This window comes from Schistocerca americana, chromosome 2, assembly GCF_021461395.2.
Source record: "Schistocerca americana isolate TAMUIC-IGC-003095 chromosome 2, iqSchAmer2.1, whole genome shotgun sequence".
Taxonomy (NCBI): Eukaryota; Metazoa; Arthropoda; class Insecta; order Orthoptera; family Acrididae; genus Schistocerca; species Schistocerca americana.
In genome coordinates this window covers 1,108,902,760-1,108,923,474 of record NC_060120.1, presented here as the reverse complement: position 1 = coordinate 1,108,923,474, position 20,715 = coordinate 1,108,902,760, and the positions used below count along the sequence as shown (strand labels likewise).

Sequence of the window (20,715 nt, the reverse complement as noted above, 5' to 3'; positions counted from 1 at the left end):
GACCACCAAATTCTTACATTACAACATTTAGCTTTACCCGATAGACGAACGTCGATTCGTCAGGATAGCTGAGCGTTCGGCAAAAAGTGTCCTACACAAAACTCGTACCTCGTGTTACGGGTGCCTTGATGCAACTGCTGCAGCAACTGCAGCTTGTAAGGCTTCATAAGCAGGCGTCGTTTCAGCACACGCCACACCATTTTCTGAAGAAATATACGTTCCAGGCTTGCCCCATCTCGTGGACTTCGAGAACTCCGTGTGAACGCACCTCGGGTACGCACGACGTTTTCATCAGACATACGTGGCCGTCCAGTGTTCTTCCCTTTGCATATCTAACCATCTTCCAAGAATTTTGGACGCTCATATACGTGTTTGTGCATAGGTGGCTTCTTGCTGAATCGACGGCGGAATGCATTTTCCACCTGAAAAATAGGATCTACTTCGAGCAAATTCCAAGACACAAAATGATTTCACTTGTGATGTAGTCGCCATATTGCTACAAACAAACAGCAGCGTAGCTTTGTCAAAACTTTGAACCTTCGTCTGTCCAGTGATGTTCGGATGTTTTTCTGTCTTTTACAGTTTATCTTTAATAAACAACTCAAATCTGTTCTTTCGTTCTGAATCATCCGATATTTTCAGTGTTACGGAAAATTTTATTGTTTGATCATGTCTAACCACCCGTGTCACGTAAGACATTTTAGCACACTCGTCGATGACCTCTATTCTTAGCCCAAACCTAACATACAACTTGATAAAACTGAAATGCACCAAGTAGTGGCTACGTCGCGCACTGCGCAGATTATGGCGTATTCGGATCAATGGGTAATGGAGAGGGGGTGGTGGAGCGCGATAGTGTCTATCGGGCAATGCACCTGCGAGCTGAGCTGTATTGTCCTGTAGATGCGTCGGTGATAATCAATCGGCTAGTTACAAAACTGTAGCAGATAGCTCCCGTCTGTACTACATACTCATAAAACTTAGATTTCGAGTTATTTCTTTTGCCTCATCACCCTTCATCTTTCACCTCCCCCATTTTCTTGCTAGAATTTTGTTACTAATGCTTCATTGTGTATTGTTGTTGCAGCCAGTGCTGTGCGAGGCGTCGTACGTGCTTCTGGAGTACGCCAGGACGTCCATGTTCATGTGGATGTTCGTGGAGGGGCTCTACCTCCACAACGCCGTCACAGGTACGTGTTCTGTCAGGGTAGTAACAAGTAAATTTGTACTTAGGAGGGAGGAAGTTGAGCAGACACCATCGTCGATTTCATTGTTAGTGACGACGAAAATCGAGACTCTTTATCCAAATAGATGTTAACAATTAGCAAACCGGTCCTGGGTGTGAGACCAGAACGCGTATTAGCTCTACTGTTGAAGGCGCAGTTTCAGTACCATTTCCGATCGCATTGTCCTGACGATATTGCTTCGTACATAGGTTTCGAATTGAGCACCATTCGGAGACATCCTGGTCCTCTCATTATAACGTTGGGAAAGAGCTCGCCCCCAATCCGGGTCTTCGCTAATTTGAAACTTTTCGCCAATGTATCAGTCAATGTTTGTGAATCCGTGTACGTGAACTCACTTCTTACGCGCGATGAACCGTTTGTTTTCATATCTTGCGAAGTAATTCATTTCGTCTTTATGCATCATACTAATCACAGATTTACACAGGTTAGCATACCTAAATCACATTATTTTGCATCATTAACTCGAATTCGACTCAGGCTCTCTGTGTTTCCCTATCGTTCCGACTGATTATACAGCGGAAATATAAAATGCAGAAATTGTCACGCTCCGCAATTGGACTTTCTTCATATCAACACAATAAAACTATTTTCAGGTGTTAAATTCTCAAGAGACATAAACTACTGGCCCTTCAAAAACACCAAGAATGATAACTGATCACCAAATTTTGCTTACTCTGTGTATACGGTGAAGTAGGAACAACATATTGTTATACAGGTATTTAAAAATTATTTTGTATTTTGAGAAGTGGTGGTATCGACCAAAAAAACAGAAAAAGTCCAGTAAACTTAGGCCCTAAAATGCATACCTGAACGGCTGTGAGCTGTCGTTCACGTAGAATTCCAGAACCAAATCGGGGTTAGTCATCCTCCGTTGTCTGGGCAATCCTGCATGAACAGTTGGTATACCCATATCAGGTGCAGCGTGTTCACCCCTTCGGCCACAAGATTAACGACCTAGAATGGAGTCCTGCTAGTGATTATTACAAAGATGTGGTGAAGATCCACTTTCACAACAAAGATACTGTTTACAGTCGACGCTGGTTTGCCACGAGAGGGGTTTGTCTTTAATGATCACCGATATTTGCTGGACGATCAAATTCACAAGCAGGTGAAGGAGAAAGGACTCATCTCCGATTTTCAATTATTGTATGGGTCGGAATTAGTGGTGACAGATTAATAGGACCTTACATACTACCAAACATCTTAACTGGTGCATAGTGTCATCAGCTCCAATTAAACCACTTGCTTGTCTTCCGAGAGGAGGTACCGTTCATACAACTGCTACAGATGTGCTTCATGCGTGATGGACAACAGCCCATTTTCCCCGAAATGTCAGAGAACGCCTCACACAGTTACTTTATGGCCAATGGTTCGGTCGGCAAGGTACAGAAAGTTGCCTAGCTCATTCTCCCGATCCTAATCCTTTGGACTTCGGGTCGTGGGCACACATGAAATCTTTGGTGTGTGCAAGCACCATTGGTGACGTATTTAACAGCCTCCCGCTGTTTATGAAATGTTTAAAACGTCTAAATAATGGTAATTGGATCTTCAGTGGGACGTACATTTGCCATATGACATGGACTTCATCGTAGGCGCGAGATCCCTGTTGAAGAAAAGAGTGCTTATCATTCTATAACTAAGAGAATGCGAAGTCGCCTGAAGTCCCATAAAAGTTAAATGAATCTGCCCTATGTTCTATCACAAAGAAACTGGCGGAACTGGTATACTGGACTTCAGAGTGACCGATCATGGAATAAACTTTACTAAATGTTTCCTTGTATCTTTCTGTCACAGGATCAACGAGGTTAGTCACTACAGGAGGTGCAATGGCGTGCTGGTATGTACATTGAGGAAAGGTTTAGAGAATTTTTGATTCACAAACTGGTGCATGCTCTTCAACTTCTGTGAACATTTACCACATATAAATTCCTAACACTGTGGCTCCTTAAAGGAAACTGTTGTTATTATATTAATACTCGTTGTTTAGCGAGGAGTAGGTTAACTAGGTAACGAAACATGGTCGCTCATGTGCTCAAACCCAAAGATTTAAACATTCAAAGAATAACCGAAAGCAAAATTCACCATTTTCTAGTAAAGTTTGAGTCACCAAATCTGGCTTGTGACTCACAGCAAAAGCAGGCACGAAACTTGACCTGGGTCATGATGTGTGGGGTGAATCATGAGTGAATAAAGAACGAAGTCGGCCCGATCTGGATTCAGTTAAATGAAAGCAAAGATATCACTCGGCGGGACCCTGTAATGTTTCTGCAAAATGTCTTCAAAAATCATAGAGAATTGTCGGAACTGCCTCGCATCCCAAGTCACATTGCAAGTGCCGACAAAAGCGGGAAATCATACTCACCAGATCCCAACACAGCAACAGGAAAAGTCTGCACAAAATTCAGCCTGCCTCCCATCCCTGGACAGAGGTAGAAAGAAACTTGGAGGGGCGAACCGACCAATCTAGAAAACGAGTTTTTCAGTGGTATCAAGCAACTCCTGACTTCCGAAGATAGGAGAAAAGACGCCAGCTTTTTTTCTTAAAAATTTCCGTAGGTTCAATGTCTAAAATCTGAACAAGCGCTTGTCTTGCGCATGGTTCTGAGAGAACAAATCGTGAGGCCGTGCGTTATGAAAGGCTGGGCAGACAGACACCCTACCAAACTGGCACCCCAGTTCGAAAAATTAAACGTAGTGTCCTTTTCCAGGAAACCAATAAAGTCCTCCTAAATTTACCAATGTGCGTGTGTTTGCAATTACAGCCATATTCGTACAGTCTAGTAATTTTTTATTTGTAGGAAGGGTGGTCAAAAGTATGTGGGGTGCTGAATACAGAACGTAATGAAATGAAGATAAGAATCTACCAGTACAGTTTCCAGGATGATCTTCCTCCCTGCCATGATGAAAAACAGGACACAAATAAGACAGAGAAAATATATTCTGCAGAACTTGCTAAAATTACAAAGCACGTTAGAGGTCGATTGACGGTCTTTTTCAGTATAAACGCCACTGGAACGCGTCATCAATCATTTCCAGCGTATCCGTGACCAAATTAGAGAGCGTGATTCCGTAAGTCGTTCAATAGAAGCATGCCTTACAATAACTGGAGTCCGCCCACTTATCTGATTGGCCAGCGCGTCTGACCACAGTGCTGTGGGCCCGCGTTCGATTACCAATCGAGTTGGAGACTTATCTCCGTTCAGGGACTGGGTGATGTGTTGTCCTCAGCATCGACACGCAAGCCACCCAATGTGGCGTTAGTCGTCCAATGTGACGCCAACAGAAAAGACCTGCAAATCGGGGTCCTAACTTCCCCACGCTCATTTCAATTCGTTTCATTGGACATTATATTGGGCAGCTCCTATAGCGATGACTCACAAGAGCAGGTCGTATGTAGCAGGAATCAAAGTACATTAGAATCTCTGCCACCGGTTTACTGAGTTCCTTACTGCATTCTGATGGTTGTTCGTGATAGCCAGGAGCTTGCAACAGAAGAGATGTGTTTCACAGTAGCGAGATGACCATTTGCTCACTGCATTTTAGAGCCTGTTTTTATCTAGACGTTTTCTTCTTGTCCTGGACCTTTCTACCACATCTCAAAATTATGAGTACTTTTCTTATTTCCCTTTATTTGTAAACGATTTGGAGTATAAAGGGTGTGAAATTTAGATCATGTAACTACCCCCTCCGGTGGCAGTAGTGTCTCTAGTTGTGTTGCGCTTCGATTCAAAGTAAGTGTGCTTGACAGATGCGGATATGCCATACCATGCTGCATCAGCCCTGTGCCATATTCCGTCAGTAGCTGCAGTTAGCAAGTGGCGGTGTGGCAGTTTCTCGACAACCCATGATCAGGGTTTTTCAAATGATGAAAGAGCTGGAGAAAGCCCTGTCCATAGCAAAAATGGAATAATCCCTGTATGGAACTATGACCAAACAGCATGGCTACGATGGGGTCTGGTGTTATTTTATTTGAAAATAACTTTACAAAATCCTCAAAGACAGGACGCAAGCAATGTCTTTTGTGAGTAATAAATGTGACGTCTGCTGTAAAAGTTACCTGCTATGAGGACAAGAGATGTTGTGTAATGCATTTGGCACCTCATATTATCACACCAGAGTCGAGGAACCTATGACCACGACCATAGCAGTATGGCAACTTTTGTTCTCCTCGGAGACTCCACCCACGCATACGAACGCTGTGAGGCTTTACAGACCATCAGCAAACGTATGAAAAGACGACGTGGTGCCAGTTCTGCACATCTTGTATGGTGTAGAGCAACGGTGTGAAACTCAAAAGCTGAAGTGGACCAAATGAACAAAATTCAAGCTTTGGCGGGGCGCATGAAAAAAGAGGAAAAAAAAGATTTCAAATTCAGTTTTCAGAAACGTAAATTTACTTAGAAACACTGTTTCGATAGAGAAATCCTAATTAATAGCACAGAAAAATGAAAATCGTTAAAATTGTTAAAAAGGTATATTTTAATAGATTTAATATAAAACTTGAACCTTCCTGGCACATTAAAACGACATTCGCCCGAACGAAATTAAAACTCGGAATCTTTTCCCTTCGTGGGGAAGTGCTCTATCAAACGAACTACCCTACAACGACTCACGACGAGTCCTCGCAGCTTCACTTCCGCTTGCACCTCGTCTCCTAACTTCTACCAGGAAGTTTCTTACCGATGCACATTCCGTTTCAGAGTGAAAATTTCATTCTGAAAACATTCCCAGGCTGTGGCCAAGCCATCTAAAACTACATCAACATCTACATGGATACTCTGCAAATCACATTTAAGTGCTTGGCAGAGGGTTCATCAAACCATCTTTACAATAATTTTCTATTATTCCACTCTCGGACAGCTATTGGAAAAAACGAACACCTTTATCTTTACTTGAGAGCTCTGAGTTTCCTTTTTCATTATGACGATCACATCTCCCTATGAAGATCGTATTCGGAAGAGAACGTTTTACCCCGTTAATACTATCTAGTAAGGATCCCAGTGTTCCAAAAGACGACGGACAAGCGAAGTGTTGACAGTCTCTTTAGTAGATCTGTTGCTTTTTCTAAGCGTTCTGCCAATAAATCTCAGTCTTTGATTCGCCTTCCACAACATTTTCTACGTGTGCATTCCAATTTAAGTTGTTCGTAATGGTAATTCCGAGGTATTTAGTTGAATTTTTGGGCTTTAGATTAGATTGATTTACCGTGTATCCGAAGTTTAACAGATTCCTTCTAGCACTCACGTGGATAACCTCACACTTTTAATTATTTAATGTTAATTGCCAATTTTCGTATCGAACAGATATCTTTTCTAAATCGTTTTGCAATTTCTTTTGATCTTACGATGACTTAACTAGACGATAAACGACAGCATCATCTGCAAACAACCTAAGACGGCTGCTCAGATTGTCTCCTAAATCGTTTATATAGTTAGATGTATCCGCAACATACACTCCTGGAATTGGAAAAAAGAACACATTGACACCGGTGTGTCAGACCCACCATACTTGCTCCGGACACTGCGAGAGGGCTGTACAAGCAATGATCACACGCACGGCACAGCGGACACACCAGGAACCGCGGTGTTGGCCGTCGAATGGCGCTAGCTGCGCAGCATTTGTGCACCGCCGCCGTCAGTGTCAGCCAGTTTGCCGTGGAATACGGAGCTCCATCGCAGTCTTTAACACTGGTAGCATGCCGCGACAGCGTGGACGTGAACCGTATGTGCAGTTGACGGACTTTGAGCGAGGGCGTATAGTGGGCATGCGGGAGGCCGGGTGGACGTACCGCCGAATTGCTCAACACGTGGGGCGTGAGGTCTCCACAGTACATCGATGTTGTCGCCAGTGGTCGGCGGAAGGTGCACGTGCCCGTCGACCTGGGACCGGACCGCAGCGACGCACGGATGCACGCCAAGACCGTAGGATCCTACGCAGTGACGTAGGGGACCGCACCGCCACTTCCCAGCAAATTTCGGACACTGTTGCTCCTGGGGTATCGGCGAGGACCATTCGCAACCGTCTCCATGAAGCTGGGCTACGGTCCCGCACACCGTTAGGCCGTCTTCCGCTCACGCCCCATCATCGTGCAGCCCGCCTCCAGTGGTGTCCCGACAGGCGTGAATGGAGGGACGAATGGAGACGTGTCGTCTTCAGCGATGAGAGTCGCTTCTGCCTTGGTGCCAATGATGGTCGTATGCGTGTTAGGCGTCGTGCAGGTGAGCGCCGCAATCAGGACTGCATACGACCGAGGCACACAGGGCCAACACCCGGCATCATGGTGTGGGGAGCGATCTCCTACACTGGCCGTACACCACTGGTGATCGTCGAGGGGACACTGAATAGTGCACGGTACATCCAAACCGTCATCGAACCCATCGTTCTACCATTCCTAGACCAGCAAGGGAACTTGCTGTTCCAACAGGACAATGCACGTCCGCATGTATCCCGTGCCACCCAACGTGCTCTAGATGGTGTAAGTCATCTAACCTGGCCAGCAAGATCTCCGGATCTGTCCCCCATTGAGCATGTTTGGGACTGGATGAAGCGTCGTCTCACGCGGTCTGCACGTCCAGCACGAACGCTGGTCCAACTGAGGCGCCAGGTGGAAATGGCATGGCAAGCCGTTCCACAGGACTACATCCAGCATCTCTACGATCGTCTCCATGGGAGAATAGCAGCCTGCATTGCTGCAAAAGGTGGATATACACTGTACTAGTGCCGACATTGTGCATGCTCTGTTGCCTGTGTCTATGTGCCTGTGGTTCTGTCAGCGTGATCATGTGATGTATCTGACCCCAGGAATGTGTCAATAAAGTTTCCCCTTCCTGGGACAATGAATTCACGGTGTTCTTATTTCAATTTCCAGGAGTGTAGTTTCTTCCAGGAATGTTAGTCATGGAAGTTTTGCTGGAGAGCTGCCGTGGAATTTGGAAGGTCGGAGACAAGGTACAGGTGGAACTGAAGCTGTGAGGAGGGCTTGTCAATCGTGATTGGGCAAGTCAGTCAGTGGAGCACTTCTCCGCGTAACGCAAAGGTCGCGATTTCGAGTCTCGATTCGGCACAAAGTTTTAATCTGCTAGGAAGTTCCATCTCAGCGCACAATCCTTTGCAGATTTAACATTTCATTTTCAATATTAATATATTTTTTGAACATAAACTTACCAGGCACTGAATAACAGCTCAAACTGATAAATGTTTTCCGAAAGCGAATTATAATTCCTTTTCGCTAACCAAGCAAATCACTTCGTGCAAGAGGAATATTTGTCGACGTAGTTGTATCACACGAGGTGGGGCAAGGAGGAATAAATTTCGGATTATGCAGTGTGTAGGAGGGGAATGACTTTTGTCTTTATCCTGTATTGCCACCAGCCCAGGATCCAAACACTAACAGCAGCTATGGTAGAAATGATAAAAGGAAATAACAGCGTTACGTGAAAGCCTGTTGTAAGAATGATGAGTTGAAACGTGCTATTACTTCTTCTTCTTCTTCACCTCCTCCTGCACCTCCTTCTCCTCCTCCTTCTTCTTCATTTCAAGTATTAGAAAAATTGCCTGTTACGGTACCTTATCTGATCTATGGTCTTCCCATATTTTTTCCATCAACTGCGTTTGTATCTCAGAACCTTTTTCGCAGATCTTTGTCCACCCATGTGATCTACATGTCCCTTCAGTGTTCTCCTATTTTTATTAATTTTTTTCTTTTAGGATATATATTCCTAAATACCTCGTTGTACTTTAATTTCTTCCTCAACTTCCATTGTAGAACTTTCCACTCTTCTTAGAAATCTCATGTCTTGAGCCTGTATTCTACGTACTTCGTGTCTTGTTGTTCTTCATGCTTCACTTCCATGAAAAAGAGGTTCGTGCTGTTATTGCTTTATAAGAGTTTGGCTAGGTTTCTTCCCTGGCTTTATTCTGCAAAATTTTAACGATGGAAGTCAAATTATTTAATTTTTGGTCCATGTCATGTTATTTACTTGTAGCGGTGAATACGACCCAATGGGACATGAATAGCGTCAACGCTAATTCCTTCATTAATTAATACCGGGAACCAGTTCACCGAGCATCTACAATACAACTGTTTGTAACCTGCTACTGGCGCCACTGGGAAAACATCTTAACGTCATAGCCATCAGGTAATGAGGAACTACCAAGCTGTACCGATACGCGTCTATGAGATATAGAGAACATATCGATAGAGCAACGATGATAAACTGTGTTGACAAAGACTTTGGTTCGAGATGAATCTATTCTTTATGCTTGAATCAGCAGCAGTGTGCTCTTTTGTTTCTCGAACAAACGCTGTTGCCCAACGGGTTCAGCTGCAGCCCGTTATAAAAGGAGGAGTTAGCAAAACAATCCCTTTTTATACCCTTTGGGTCTTTCAGGTGGTGGGTCCCTACAAGAATAAGCACATAATAATCGGGATCGTGCGACGGCACGTTAGGTGACAATGTATTCATGTAGCGATCTATTGGCAGGGTTGACCGCACAGCTAACCTTTAAGGCCCGTTCACACTAGGCCAATAATTTAGGCGAGTGGCGGCCCGATCCAGTAAGTTGAGCAGTAAACAGTTAATTGGGTTCCCCCCACAACAGCTCCGTTACCACTGGCGCGCCACTGGACTGGCGCGAATAGAGTCACAATGTTAAGTAGCGCGCATTATTGTCAGTCTTCGTTCCGCTCTCTCTTTTCGTTTCTTGTAGATCAGCAACATGACTTTTTGGAGTCCTTACGTCGAACAGGAGTGCTTGTGGGACGTGAAATGCTCACCGTAAAAAAGTAAAGCAGCAGACAATGTCGCTATCATAGAGATGGAAAGCACGACAGGAATACCGGGGATCCAGGAGAGAGTTTTTCGTCTGAAAAAACTGCTTTTGATGTGTTCGGAAAACATGTTGCACTGTAGCTCATATCTCCCTTGTAGGCGGGGGAACACATGCAGCTCTTACTATCTTTCTTTTTATTTCTTCTTAAATGAAACTAAATTTTTATATTTCCATATCCAATTCATGCGATATATTTTGGTAAAGTATAACGCTGTTAAACAAACAAGAAAAGGCAGAAATGAATAAGAATCCCGCCTCCGGGGGGAGGGACACTTGCAACGGTATGATCGGCTGCGGGCGCCTGATGCAACTCCTCCTCAGATCCACTCATGTCCCATAACCCGATCATAGCGGCCAAGAAGCAATAAATGATCCACTGTAAGCAATCAGGTGCTAGGTCGGTAAAAATAAGCAACAGGTGAAGAAAAGTCCAATTCCTGTTCTCTGATGGCGGATGCAGATGTGAAGGGTTGTGATCTGCTTGGTACACAATATGGTGATCCCCCCTTGTGGTGGTTATACCTGGACGACTTCAGCGTTGACGACGAATATGCCTGCCCCAACGTTCCCAGTCCAGTATCGGGTCACTGTCACAGCCGAAAGCCCCACAACTGTAGGTACTGCATGAATCGAATAGCCGGCCAAACAGAGACCCACAGGAGCCCATTTTTAAACTCTGTCTGTTGCTGATAACACTGTTACACACGAGTATGTGGCATCTCCATGCTCCTCAGAGTGGTAACTGAATATCTAACGCTGTTCACGACTTTTATACATCCTGCCAGTGATAAGAACACTAAACACGAACAACACTGACGTATTCTGGTAGCTCTTCCACGTACCCCATCACTTCCGTACCTGCTGCTGGTGTGTACGTGTTCTTTGTTACACAGACACCCGACCATACCTTCTTAATGGTTCACTTCCTTGCCAGGCACTCATCTTGAGGAATATCCTGATTAACAACCAAACGTCTGCTGCAAAAACACATCATTTACTGGCGAGAACTGTTTAGACCAAAAACTTTTTATAGTCGACCTATACATGCGAAACCCATAAGATGATCTTTTTAACAGGTTGTACAAAGACGCTGTCGCTATCGAGAACAATTTCATGTTCACAGAAGTAGGTATTGTAATAATTTTTAACACAAAGGAACCTTAAATAGCCGGCCGCGGTGGCCGTGTGGTTCTAGGCGCTTCAGTCCGGAACCGCGGGACTGCTACGGTCGCAGGTTCGAATCCTGCGTCGGACATGGATGTGTGTGATGTCCTTAGGTTAGTTAGGTTTAAGTAGTTCTAAGTTCTAGGGGACTTATGACCTGAAATGTTGAGTCCCATAGTGCTTAGAGCCATTTGAACCATTTTGAACCTTAAATGGCTCACAGGATTGCAGACGGGTACTGTCTGCGACAAGGCCCGATATTGCAGAGCTAAAATAGTCTTCGCTTTCAAGTGAAACACTAAATCACAGTATATTGCAACATAAACACTCAGTACGCAAGAAAAGCAAAACCTGCTTGGAATTTTGCACTGACTGCAGTCAAATAACACAAAGACAGAGTTATTGCTAGGTAAGAGCCCGTAGGTAATTAGTATTACACTTTAGACAACAGCCGGTCGGGTGGCCGAGCGGTTCTAGGCGCTACAGTCTGGAACCGCGCGACTGCTACGGTCGCAGGTTCGAATCCTGCCTCGGGCATTGATGTGTGTGATGTCCTTAGGTTAGTTAGGTTTAAGTAGTTCTAAGTTCTATGGGACTGATGACCTCAGAAGGTAAGTCCCATAGTGCTCAGAGCCATTTGAACCATTTAGACAACATCTTAAGTTAATAGTCTTTGGTTGCGAGTTGATGCTAGCTGTTTGCGGAATATGATGGCTTTTAGTCCTTGGTTAGTTTTACCCCGTCAATTGTTGGTTCATGTTGGCCTTGACAGCGATCTCTGGCTTCATTTATTTCCTGAAAATGACGGAGTGTTCGCCTGTCGAAACATAGGCGGTTGTCGAGGGCAATGCGGAGCTGCCTTTCCGTACGTTATTTGTGTTTCGCGTTCCTTTCACAATTTATTTCATTTTTAATCTCACGATGTCACTGTCTGATTGCTCTTAATTTACCAAATTAAAATCGCGCTCATACTCGAGGGAGGAAGGGAGGAAGGTATTTTGTTTTATTTTTCTTTACATACTGCATTCTCTCTCACATAGCCATAATGGTCTCGTTTTCCCGCATTGTCCATTTAGTTTGGAAGCATGAGTGATTGGCTGGAATGCTTTGTAGAAGCCACAGAAGTCCCTTAACTTATTATCCTAAGAAGCAGTACGAACTTTTACAATTTCGCTTTTCACGTAATTTTTGTACCGCAAAGACATTTCCCTGAACGGACTTTGGTGAATCACAGGCCTTCCCGCCTCGTTCGGGCTGTCTGCAAAACAAGCCAGTAGCTCTAGCGGCTTTTCTGGTCGTCCTCACTGGTCAGTGGAATGGGCGCCGTCTCCCTCTCCTAAAATATTCCATCTCAGTTCTGAGTAGGGGACAGAAGTTGACTTTGTGTTGCTGCCTTTGGTCAGTAAGCCCGGGTGTTGCTAGTGGACACAAAACTAGGTAAGTCGCGATGTGTTTGAGTTAGGAAGCCAGTAAAGCTCTAGCTTGAACTCTTGTAAATTCTTTGCATATTTTTCTACTTATTTCGTGTGAAATTGATTTGCCTTCGAGGCGCATCGGACTTTGCGCTTATGTCTCGTCCGTTATTTGGACACACTGGGGATCTACGCTAAGTAACGCCATTCGTACTTAATTTGGTCCGTGAATCGGTAATGATTTTTCCCCTGTTTTTAGTTTGTGTGTTACATGAATATTTCCGAGTGAATATTTTTTTTTTAGGAGGGGGGGGGGGGGGGGAGTAGAATCTTGTTGTATTGTGTGTAATGTTGAGACCACATGGCGATTTCATTCCCCTGCCGCATATGAGTCAGGGGAGAGCTGGCACAGTCCACCTCTCTTCAGCCAAACGGTTTAACAAAATGCATAAAATGGGAATGCTTAGAAAAAAATACAGGTGAATAAAAGGGGGACATGTAGATGATGAGAGTTAAAATACACACTAATATAGGGAAATGCACAGGGGGACAGTTAAAAAGAACACAGCTGTCATTTCTTGTGCGCTTAAAATCACTGTAGTTAAAAGTCGGCCACAGGAGAGAATCACATGAACAATCATGGACTATATACAGGTCGAGCACACAATTTAAAACCACATCACTTGATGACACTGTATAATGGAACCAAACACAACACTAACTCAGACCACATGATAATGAATAAAAATCCGGGGAGGATCTGACAGGGGTGTGTGACAAGGGTGAAGGGAAAAGGTGAGAAAGAGGGGAGAGAAATGGGGACGAGGTGGTGGGCACGCCACAGGGGGGTCTGGGAAGGAAAGGGACAGGAGAGGAAAACAGCTGAGATGGGAGTGCAGGGACTTGGGGAGTGGAGGGATGGTAGAGATTCCACTCTGTGAGAAGGGGGAAGAGGAAAAGGGGGACCCTGGGGAGGAGGGGGGGGGCGACAAAGCAAGGTTACAGTTGGAAGGAAGGGTAGATCTCACTGTGAAGTTCAACATCTGGGAGGGGGAGGTCGTGTGGCGAGTGTATAATTCGTTTGTGTAGTGGAGTTAACTGATAAATATTCTAGTTCGAGTTAACAATATTAACTTTCTTTTCAAATGATTCGAGAATCGAATAAGGAATTTGCGCTAAAGTTATGTAAAGATGGGGATGTGAGGCCACTTTGTTCTGTTAACAGTCCGGCAGCGAATCCTCCTATCAGTATACGAGGGGTACCTAAAAGAAAACGGAATATCATTCCTGTGGACGTAGTTATTGTAGTATGTTTTTCTGCCGCTAGGCGTGTATAGAGCAACTCATTGCCACTACAGTGACACCTGTATTGTCGACATGGCTTGTTCTGTTCAACAGTAGCGAATGTTTTTGATAGCGCCGTTTTGTTCTTGCGTTTTTTATGATGGAAGGCTAACTGACCAAAGTGAAGCAGTAAAATTTTGTTTTCTACTAGGTAAAAATGCTGCTGAAACTGTTCTATTGTTGGAAACCGCTTACCAAGATGACGGCGTGGGTAAAACTCAATTGTACGTGAGATTTGCTCGGTTTAAAAATTGCGACATGTCGATTGATAATAAAACTCATTCTGGACGTCCATCAACTGCCCAGTCGACGAAAATACTGAACAAATTCCAGAGCTTATGCTCACAGACCGTCGATAGACAACTGTCAGAGATTAGTGTGTTATTTTGGAGGTCGGTTCAGAGAATTTTACCGGAAGATTTGTGAATGAAAAGGGTTCGTGCCAACGCACCTGCACACACAGCCATCTCTGTTAGTTTTTGGCTAAAAATGGCGAGGTTCCACTGTCCCACGCATCTTACTCGTCTGACCTGACTCCGTGCGACTTTTTATTATTTCAACGCATTAAAAGGGGCATGAAAGCACACCGATTTGACAACACTGAAGAAGTCAAGAAAAAACGAGGTGGGTAGCTGTAAGCTTTTTCTAAAGATGAGTACAAAAAATGTTTCGGACAGTGGAAGCATCGGTGCGACAAATGTACAAGTTGTAATGGAGAGTATTTTGGAAGGGATAAGTTTGTTTCGTAAACAATTGAAAATATATACCCTTTAAAAAATATTTCTAGTTTTTTTGGACACCACCTCGTGGTTTGCATGCTTATTATTTCCAGTTATTTGCAAGCACTGTCGTAATTTGCTTTCTGCAACGGTGAAGCTCCCACACTTTCTTTTTCTCATCTCATTATTTTTGCCTTATTCGTTGTTGAGAAATATTCCATTGCTGAGATGTTGTCAAGCCAATCAGATCAGTTTAAACTGTGAGGTATTTGTTTTGTAAATAAAAACCGTCTGTTCATGCTGCAGTGTTTTACATTTCTCCCAGATACATTTCGTTTTTTCACTTGAAGGCATCATCAGTGGGGTATAGAATGATACAGTTTTTTTTCGATATGTGTTATTTGTAGATTTTAAAACAGTTCGCGTCTCGTTTATTATGTAAATAAGCGATTACTTATAGTTTTTAGTTGGCTTATAGGTTTTAGTTGGCATCTGGGATTCCTTTCATCTGGTCACATGCTGGAGGTCGCATTACAGCTCTGTTTGCGAAACATAAACATGTTTTTATGTTCGGAACTTTCTTTTTCCCACTTTTCATCTTGTCTGCCCTTATGGTTGTAATGAATTATCAGACTTCTGTCACTAATTATACATATTTTATCGTAAAGAGTGATTTCAAGACGTAACTGCCGTGAGTTCGCTATGTATCTCATCCTGTTTTTTTTGTTTGCGTACGTGTGTGTGTGTGTGTGTGTGTGTGTGTGTGAGTAAGCGAGATAGAGAGAGGCAGAGAGAGAGAGAGAGAGAGAGAGTATATGTACATTTAATTTTTTGTGGGGTGCAGGTGTTAGTGGTTATTCAGTGCAATTTGTAGATTGTTGAATATGAATGTAATAGCTCTAAGAGAATGATTGAAAGCGTTAGTTTAAATGTTTTGTGGAGAGGTTGACGGACAAGTGAGTGGAAAGGTGTTGGGTGAAATTATTGTTATTGTTATGAAAGTCCTCTCTTATAGTGGTACTCTATTATTTCACAAAGTAAATATTTCTGTGCTTGCTGCAGAGGAATGCCACGCAAACAAATTCGTGAAATTGTGAGGGTTTAGAGTGAATTCCAATAACTATTTAAGCTTTTTGTATTCAAAAGTAAAATACTTTGTGTAATAAATGTCATGAATCTTCTTTTTAACTGTCATACCATTTCCCCAAGCCTGCTTAACGTTTGAGTATTTGCAAACCACTTGTAACGATTTTCATAATACTTTTGAGTAAAATAATGAAAATTAATTCATGTCGTCGTACGATCGGTCGGATCTTGCGTTGCCAATGCGTACTGCGTATTATTTGAGGAATTAGATTCTTGACAGGGCTTAATTTAATCTCTGATTCTGCACGACCTCTGCACATGGGTGAATTACTTATCATTTTGGTCACATCAAATTACCGTAGTTTAATAGCCGCACTAAACCAAAATCCATTTAATGCGGTGAAAGAGAGTGCGTTATTAGGAGATTGATAATGAGATATATTATTAGGCGTGTATTCTAACGTTTACGTAGAATTCGGTATCCCTTTCCTGTTGATGTTATTATATTTGGTTTGTGGGGCGCGCAACTGTTCGGTCATCAGCGCCCGTACAAAGTCCCAGTTTTTAAACAGTCCAATTTTTTCTATAGTCAAGCGAGGCACTGTCACCAATGATGATAATGATGATGACGAAATGATGAGGACAACGCAAACCTCCAGTCCATGGGCACAGAAAGTACTCAACCTGGCTGGGAATCAAACCAGGGACCCCATGGTCCAGCGGTAGGATCGATAGCCACTAAACCACGAGTTGCGGACCGTTTTCTATTGAGCAAGACTGTCCTATAAATGCAACCTGTCCTAGAAATCCCATAATGCTGCTTCTCATTACCTGACATCTCTTTTAGCACTTCTGTATGTGTATGAGTCAACTGAGATTGATCTGTTGGTTTTAGGAAACAGAGGTCATGTGAGACATAGTTGGTCCTTTTTGTGCATGATCTACAACAGGCTCTAGATACCGGCTCCCAGGTTGATGCCCTATTTCTCGACTTTCGAAAGGCGTTCGACTCAGTTCCGCACTGTCGCTTGCTCTCAAATGTCCGCGCTTACTGTCAATCTGATGACATATGCGGTTGGATAGAGGGTTTTGTAACAGGAAGAGAGTAGTATGTCGTCCTGAATGGGGAGACTTCAACAGAAACAAGCGCAACATCAGGTGTGCCTCAGGGCAGCGTAACAGGTCCGCTCCTTTCTACGGTTTACATAAACGATCTGGTTGAGTGTATTGACAGCGGTATTAGACTGTTTTCTGATGATGCTGTAGTCTACAGGAAAGTAGTATCACACGAAAGTTGTGATCAATGAGGATTTGCAGGAAATAAAGGCGTGGTGTAATGACTGGCAGTTATCTCTCAATATTAGTAAGTGTAGCCTACAGCGTATAACAAAGCGAAAATCCCCAGTAATGTACGAGTACAGAATAAATGCCCAGTCCTGGGAAGCGGTAACTTCCGTCAAGTATCTGGGTGTGACTTTTCGAGATGATTTCAAATGGAACGATCAGGTTACACAGGTAACGGGTAAGGCGAACTCTAGGTTGCGGCTTATTGGTAGAATCCTGAAGCGATGGAGTCCTTCAACATAGGAAATAGCTTACAATACCTCAGTTCGCCCAGTCTTGGAGTATTATTTGTCTGCATGGGACCCTTACCAGTTGGGTCCGATTCAGGAGATTGAGAAGGTCCAAAGAAGAGCGGCAAGGTTCGTGACTGATAAATTCAGCCATCGCGAGAGCGTTACAAATCTCATAGAAAGTTTGAAGAGGGACACACTTCCAGATAAACGACGCGCTTAACGGAAGGGGCTGGTCACTAAATTCTAAAATCCGATCTGGGCCGAGGATGTAGAGAATATGTTATCACCACCAACTTTCAAGTCGCACAATGATCACCATTCAAAGATAAGAGAAATTAGAGCTCGTACTGAGGCGTTCAGACAGTCGTTTTTCCCTCGCGCGATCCGCGTGTGGAACAGAGAGGGGCGGGGGTGGGGGGATATGACTTTGGCGCGAATTCTGCCCTTCGCCACACACCGCTTGGTGGAAAGCGGAGTATACAGGGTGGTCCATTGATCGTGACCGGGCCAAACATCTCACGAAATAAGCGTCAAACAAAAAAAACTACAAAGAACGAAACTTGTCTAGCTTGAAGGGGATACCAGATGGCGCTATGGTTGGCCCGGTAGATGGCGCTGCCATAGGTCAGACGGATATCAACTGCGTTTTTTTTTTTAAATAGGAACCCCCATTTTTTATTTCATATTCTTGTGGTACATAAAGAAATATGAAACTTTTAACTGGACAAATTTTATTTCGCTTTGTGATAGATGGCGCTGTAGTAGTCACAAACATACGGCTCACAAATTTAGACAGTTTATAATAAGTACGATTTTTAAATTAAAATATAGAATGTAGGTACGTTTGAACATTTTATTTCTGTTGTTCCAATGTGATACATGTGCCCTTGTGAACTTATCATTTCTGAGAACGCATGCTGTTACAGCGTGAGTACCTGTAAATACCACATTAATGCAATAAATGCTCAAAATGATGTCCGTCAACCTCAATGCATTTGGCAATACGTGCAAAGACATTCCTCTCAACAGCGAGTAGTTCGCCCTCCGTAATGTTCGCAAAAGCAATGACAATGCGCTGACGCATGTTGTCAGGAGTTGTCGGTGGATCACGATACCAGATATCCTTCAATTTTCCCCACATAAAGGAATCCGGGGACGTCAGATCCGGTGAACGTGAGGGCCATGCTTCGACGACTAATCCACCTGTCATGAAATATGCTTGCTATTCAGTACCGCTTCAACCACACGCGAACTATGTGCCGGACTTCCATCATGTTGGAAGTACATCACCATACTGTCATGCAGTGAAACATCTTGTAGTAACATCGGTAGAACATTACGTAGGGAATCAGGATACATTGCACCATTTACATTGCCATCGATAAAATGGGGGCCAATCATCCTTCCTCCCATAATGCCGCACCATACATTAATCCGCCAAGGTCGCTGATGTTCCACTTGTCTCACCCATAGAGGATTTTCCGTTGCAAAATAGTGCACATTATGCCGGTTTGCGTCACCGCTGTTGGTGAATGACGCTTCGTCGCTAAATAGAACTCGTGGAAAAAATATGTTAACGTCCCGTAATTTCTGTTGTGCCCAGTAGAAGAACTGTACACGACGTTCAAAGTCGTTGCCATGCAATTCCTGGTGCACAGAAATATGGTACGGGTGCAATCGATGTTGATGTAGAATTCTCAAAACCGACGTTTTTGAGATTCCAGTTTCTTCCGCAGTTTGTCTGCTACTGATGTGCGGATTAGCCGCGACAGCAGTTAAAACACCTACTTGGGCATCATCATTTGTTGCAGGTTGTGGTTGACTTTTTACATGTGGCTGAACACTTCCTGTTTCCATAAATAAGGTAATTATCCGGTAAACGGTCCGGACACTTGGATGATGTCGTCCAGGATACCGAGCAGCATACATAGCACACGCCCTTTGAGCATTTTGTTCACAACAGCCATACATCAACACAATATCGACCATTTCCGCAGCTGGTAAAAGGTCCATTTTAACACGGGTAATGTATCACGAAGCAAGTACCGTCCGCACTGGCAGATTGTATCGTGATACCACATACTTATACGATGGTGACTATTACAGCGCCATCTATCACAAAGCGAAAAAAGTGGTCCAGGTAAAACATTCATATTTCTTTACGTACTACACGAATATGTAATAAAAATGGGATTCCTATTTAAGAACAACGCAGTTGAGATTCGTTTGACCTATGGCAGCACCAATCATAGCGACATCTGGTTTCCCCCTTCAAGTTAGACGAGTTTCGTTCTTTGTAGTTTTTTCGTTTGATGCTTATTTCGTGAGATATTTGGCCCGATCATTATAAATGGACGACCCTGAATATGCAGATGTAGAAACTAGTCTTGACAGTGAAGGTTATATCGTAGCAACAGCAATACGATGACTAATGATAATGTTCTCCAAACTTATACAGAACGGCAGGAGATATCTGTCAACGCCTGCACTGCTTGTGTTTGTTCCAGTGACGGTCTTCCAGGAGGGGTCCTACCTGGTGGCCTACTCGCTGCTGGGCTGGGGCGTGCCGGTGCTGATGACCGCGGCGTGGGCCGTCACCACAGCCGTCCGGTACGGCGGCTCCAACAGGTCAGCACACACACACACACACACATACACACACACACACACACACACACAAAACGTCCTGCCCGCTCCGACTGGTACCACAACAGTAACAGCCGAAGTACTCCTCGTACATTCCGAACTTCGCAAAAGTACAGCTGACTGTCTTGCAGCTAGAAATCATGGAAGAAAGGTAGGAGATGTGGTACGGGAGGAAGTGAAGCTGTGAGGACGGGTCGTGAGTCGTGCACGGGTAGCTCAGTTGGCAGAACACTTTCACATGAAAGGCAATTATTCCCCGGATTTGAGTTCCGGTCCGGCAGAGTTTAAACCTGTCAGGAACTTTCAAATGCACTTCTTTCTTGTTCGTAAGTTGCATCAGCTCGCTGCAGCAGACAGTTTTTGCAGACACTTGTCTAGTGTGATTATGAACGCATCTGGGAGCAGGCGTTGTTATTATGATGAGGTCGCAGTCACCTGTAGACACTGCAACAGCTTTCATACGACTAGGAACTGTGACAGAAATCAGTTTAGATTAATTCCTGTTATTTTCTTGTGGTATTATGAACAGATTTCACATCTCCAGTATAATATCGGATCTCTGTTCACATTTTACTTGACTCAGATCACGTGATTTCTATGCAACGCATCTGTAAACTCAAGTGACTTACAAGCAACCCTTTATAATCACGGCGACGTTTGCAGGGAATGTGTAAGACCACTTCTTTTG

General features: G+C 43.9%; 1 protein-coding gene across 1 annotated transcript in view; it reads left to right on the top strand.

The window, feature by feature from the left end:
* LOC124595302 (PDF receptor-like) overlaps positions 1–20,715 on the top strand; it is a gene marked incomplete at its 3' end in the record, with an annotated part of 401,917 nt that overhangs the window by 318,812 nt on the left and 62,390 nt on the right. The window contains exons 8-9 of the mRNA XM_047133989.1: positions 1,088–1,190; positions 19,889–20,009. Of these exons, the coding sequence (XP_046989945.1) occupies positions 1,088–1,190; positions 19,889–20,009 (224 nt within the window). The remainder of the gene's footprint in view (positions 1–1,087; positions 1,191–19,888; positions 20,010–20,715) is intronic.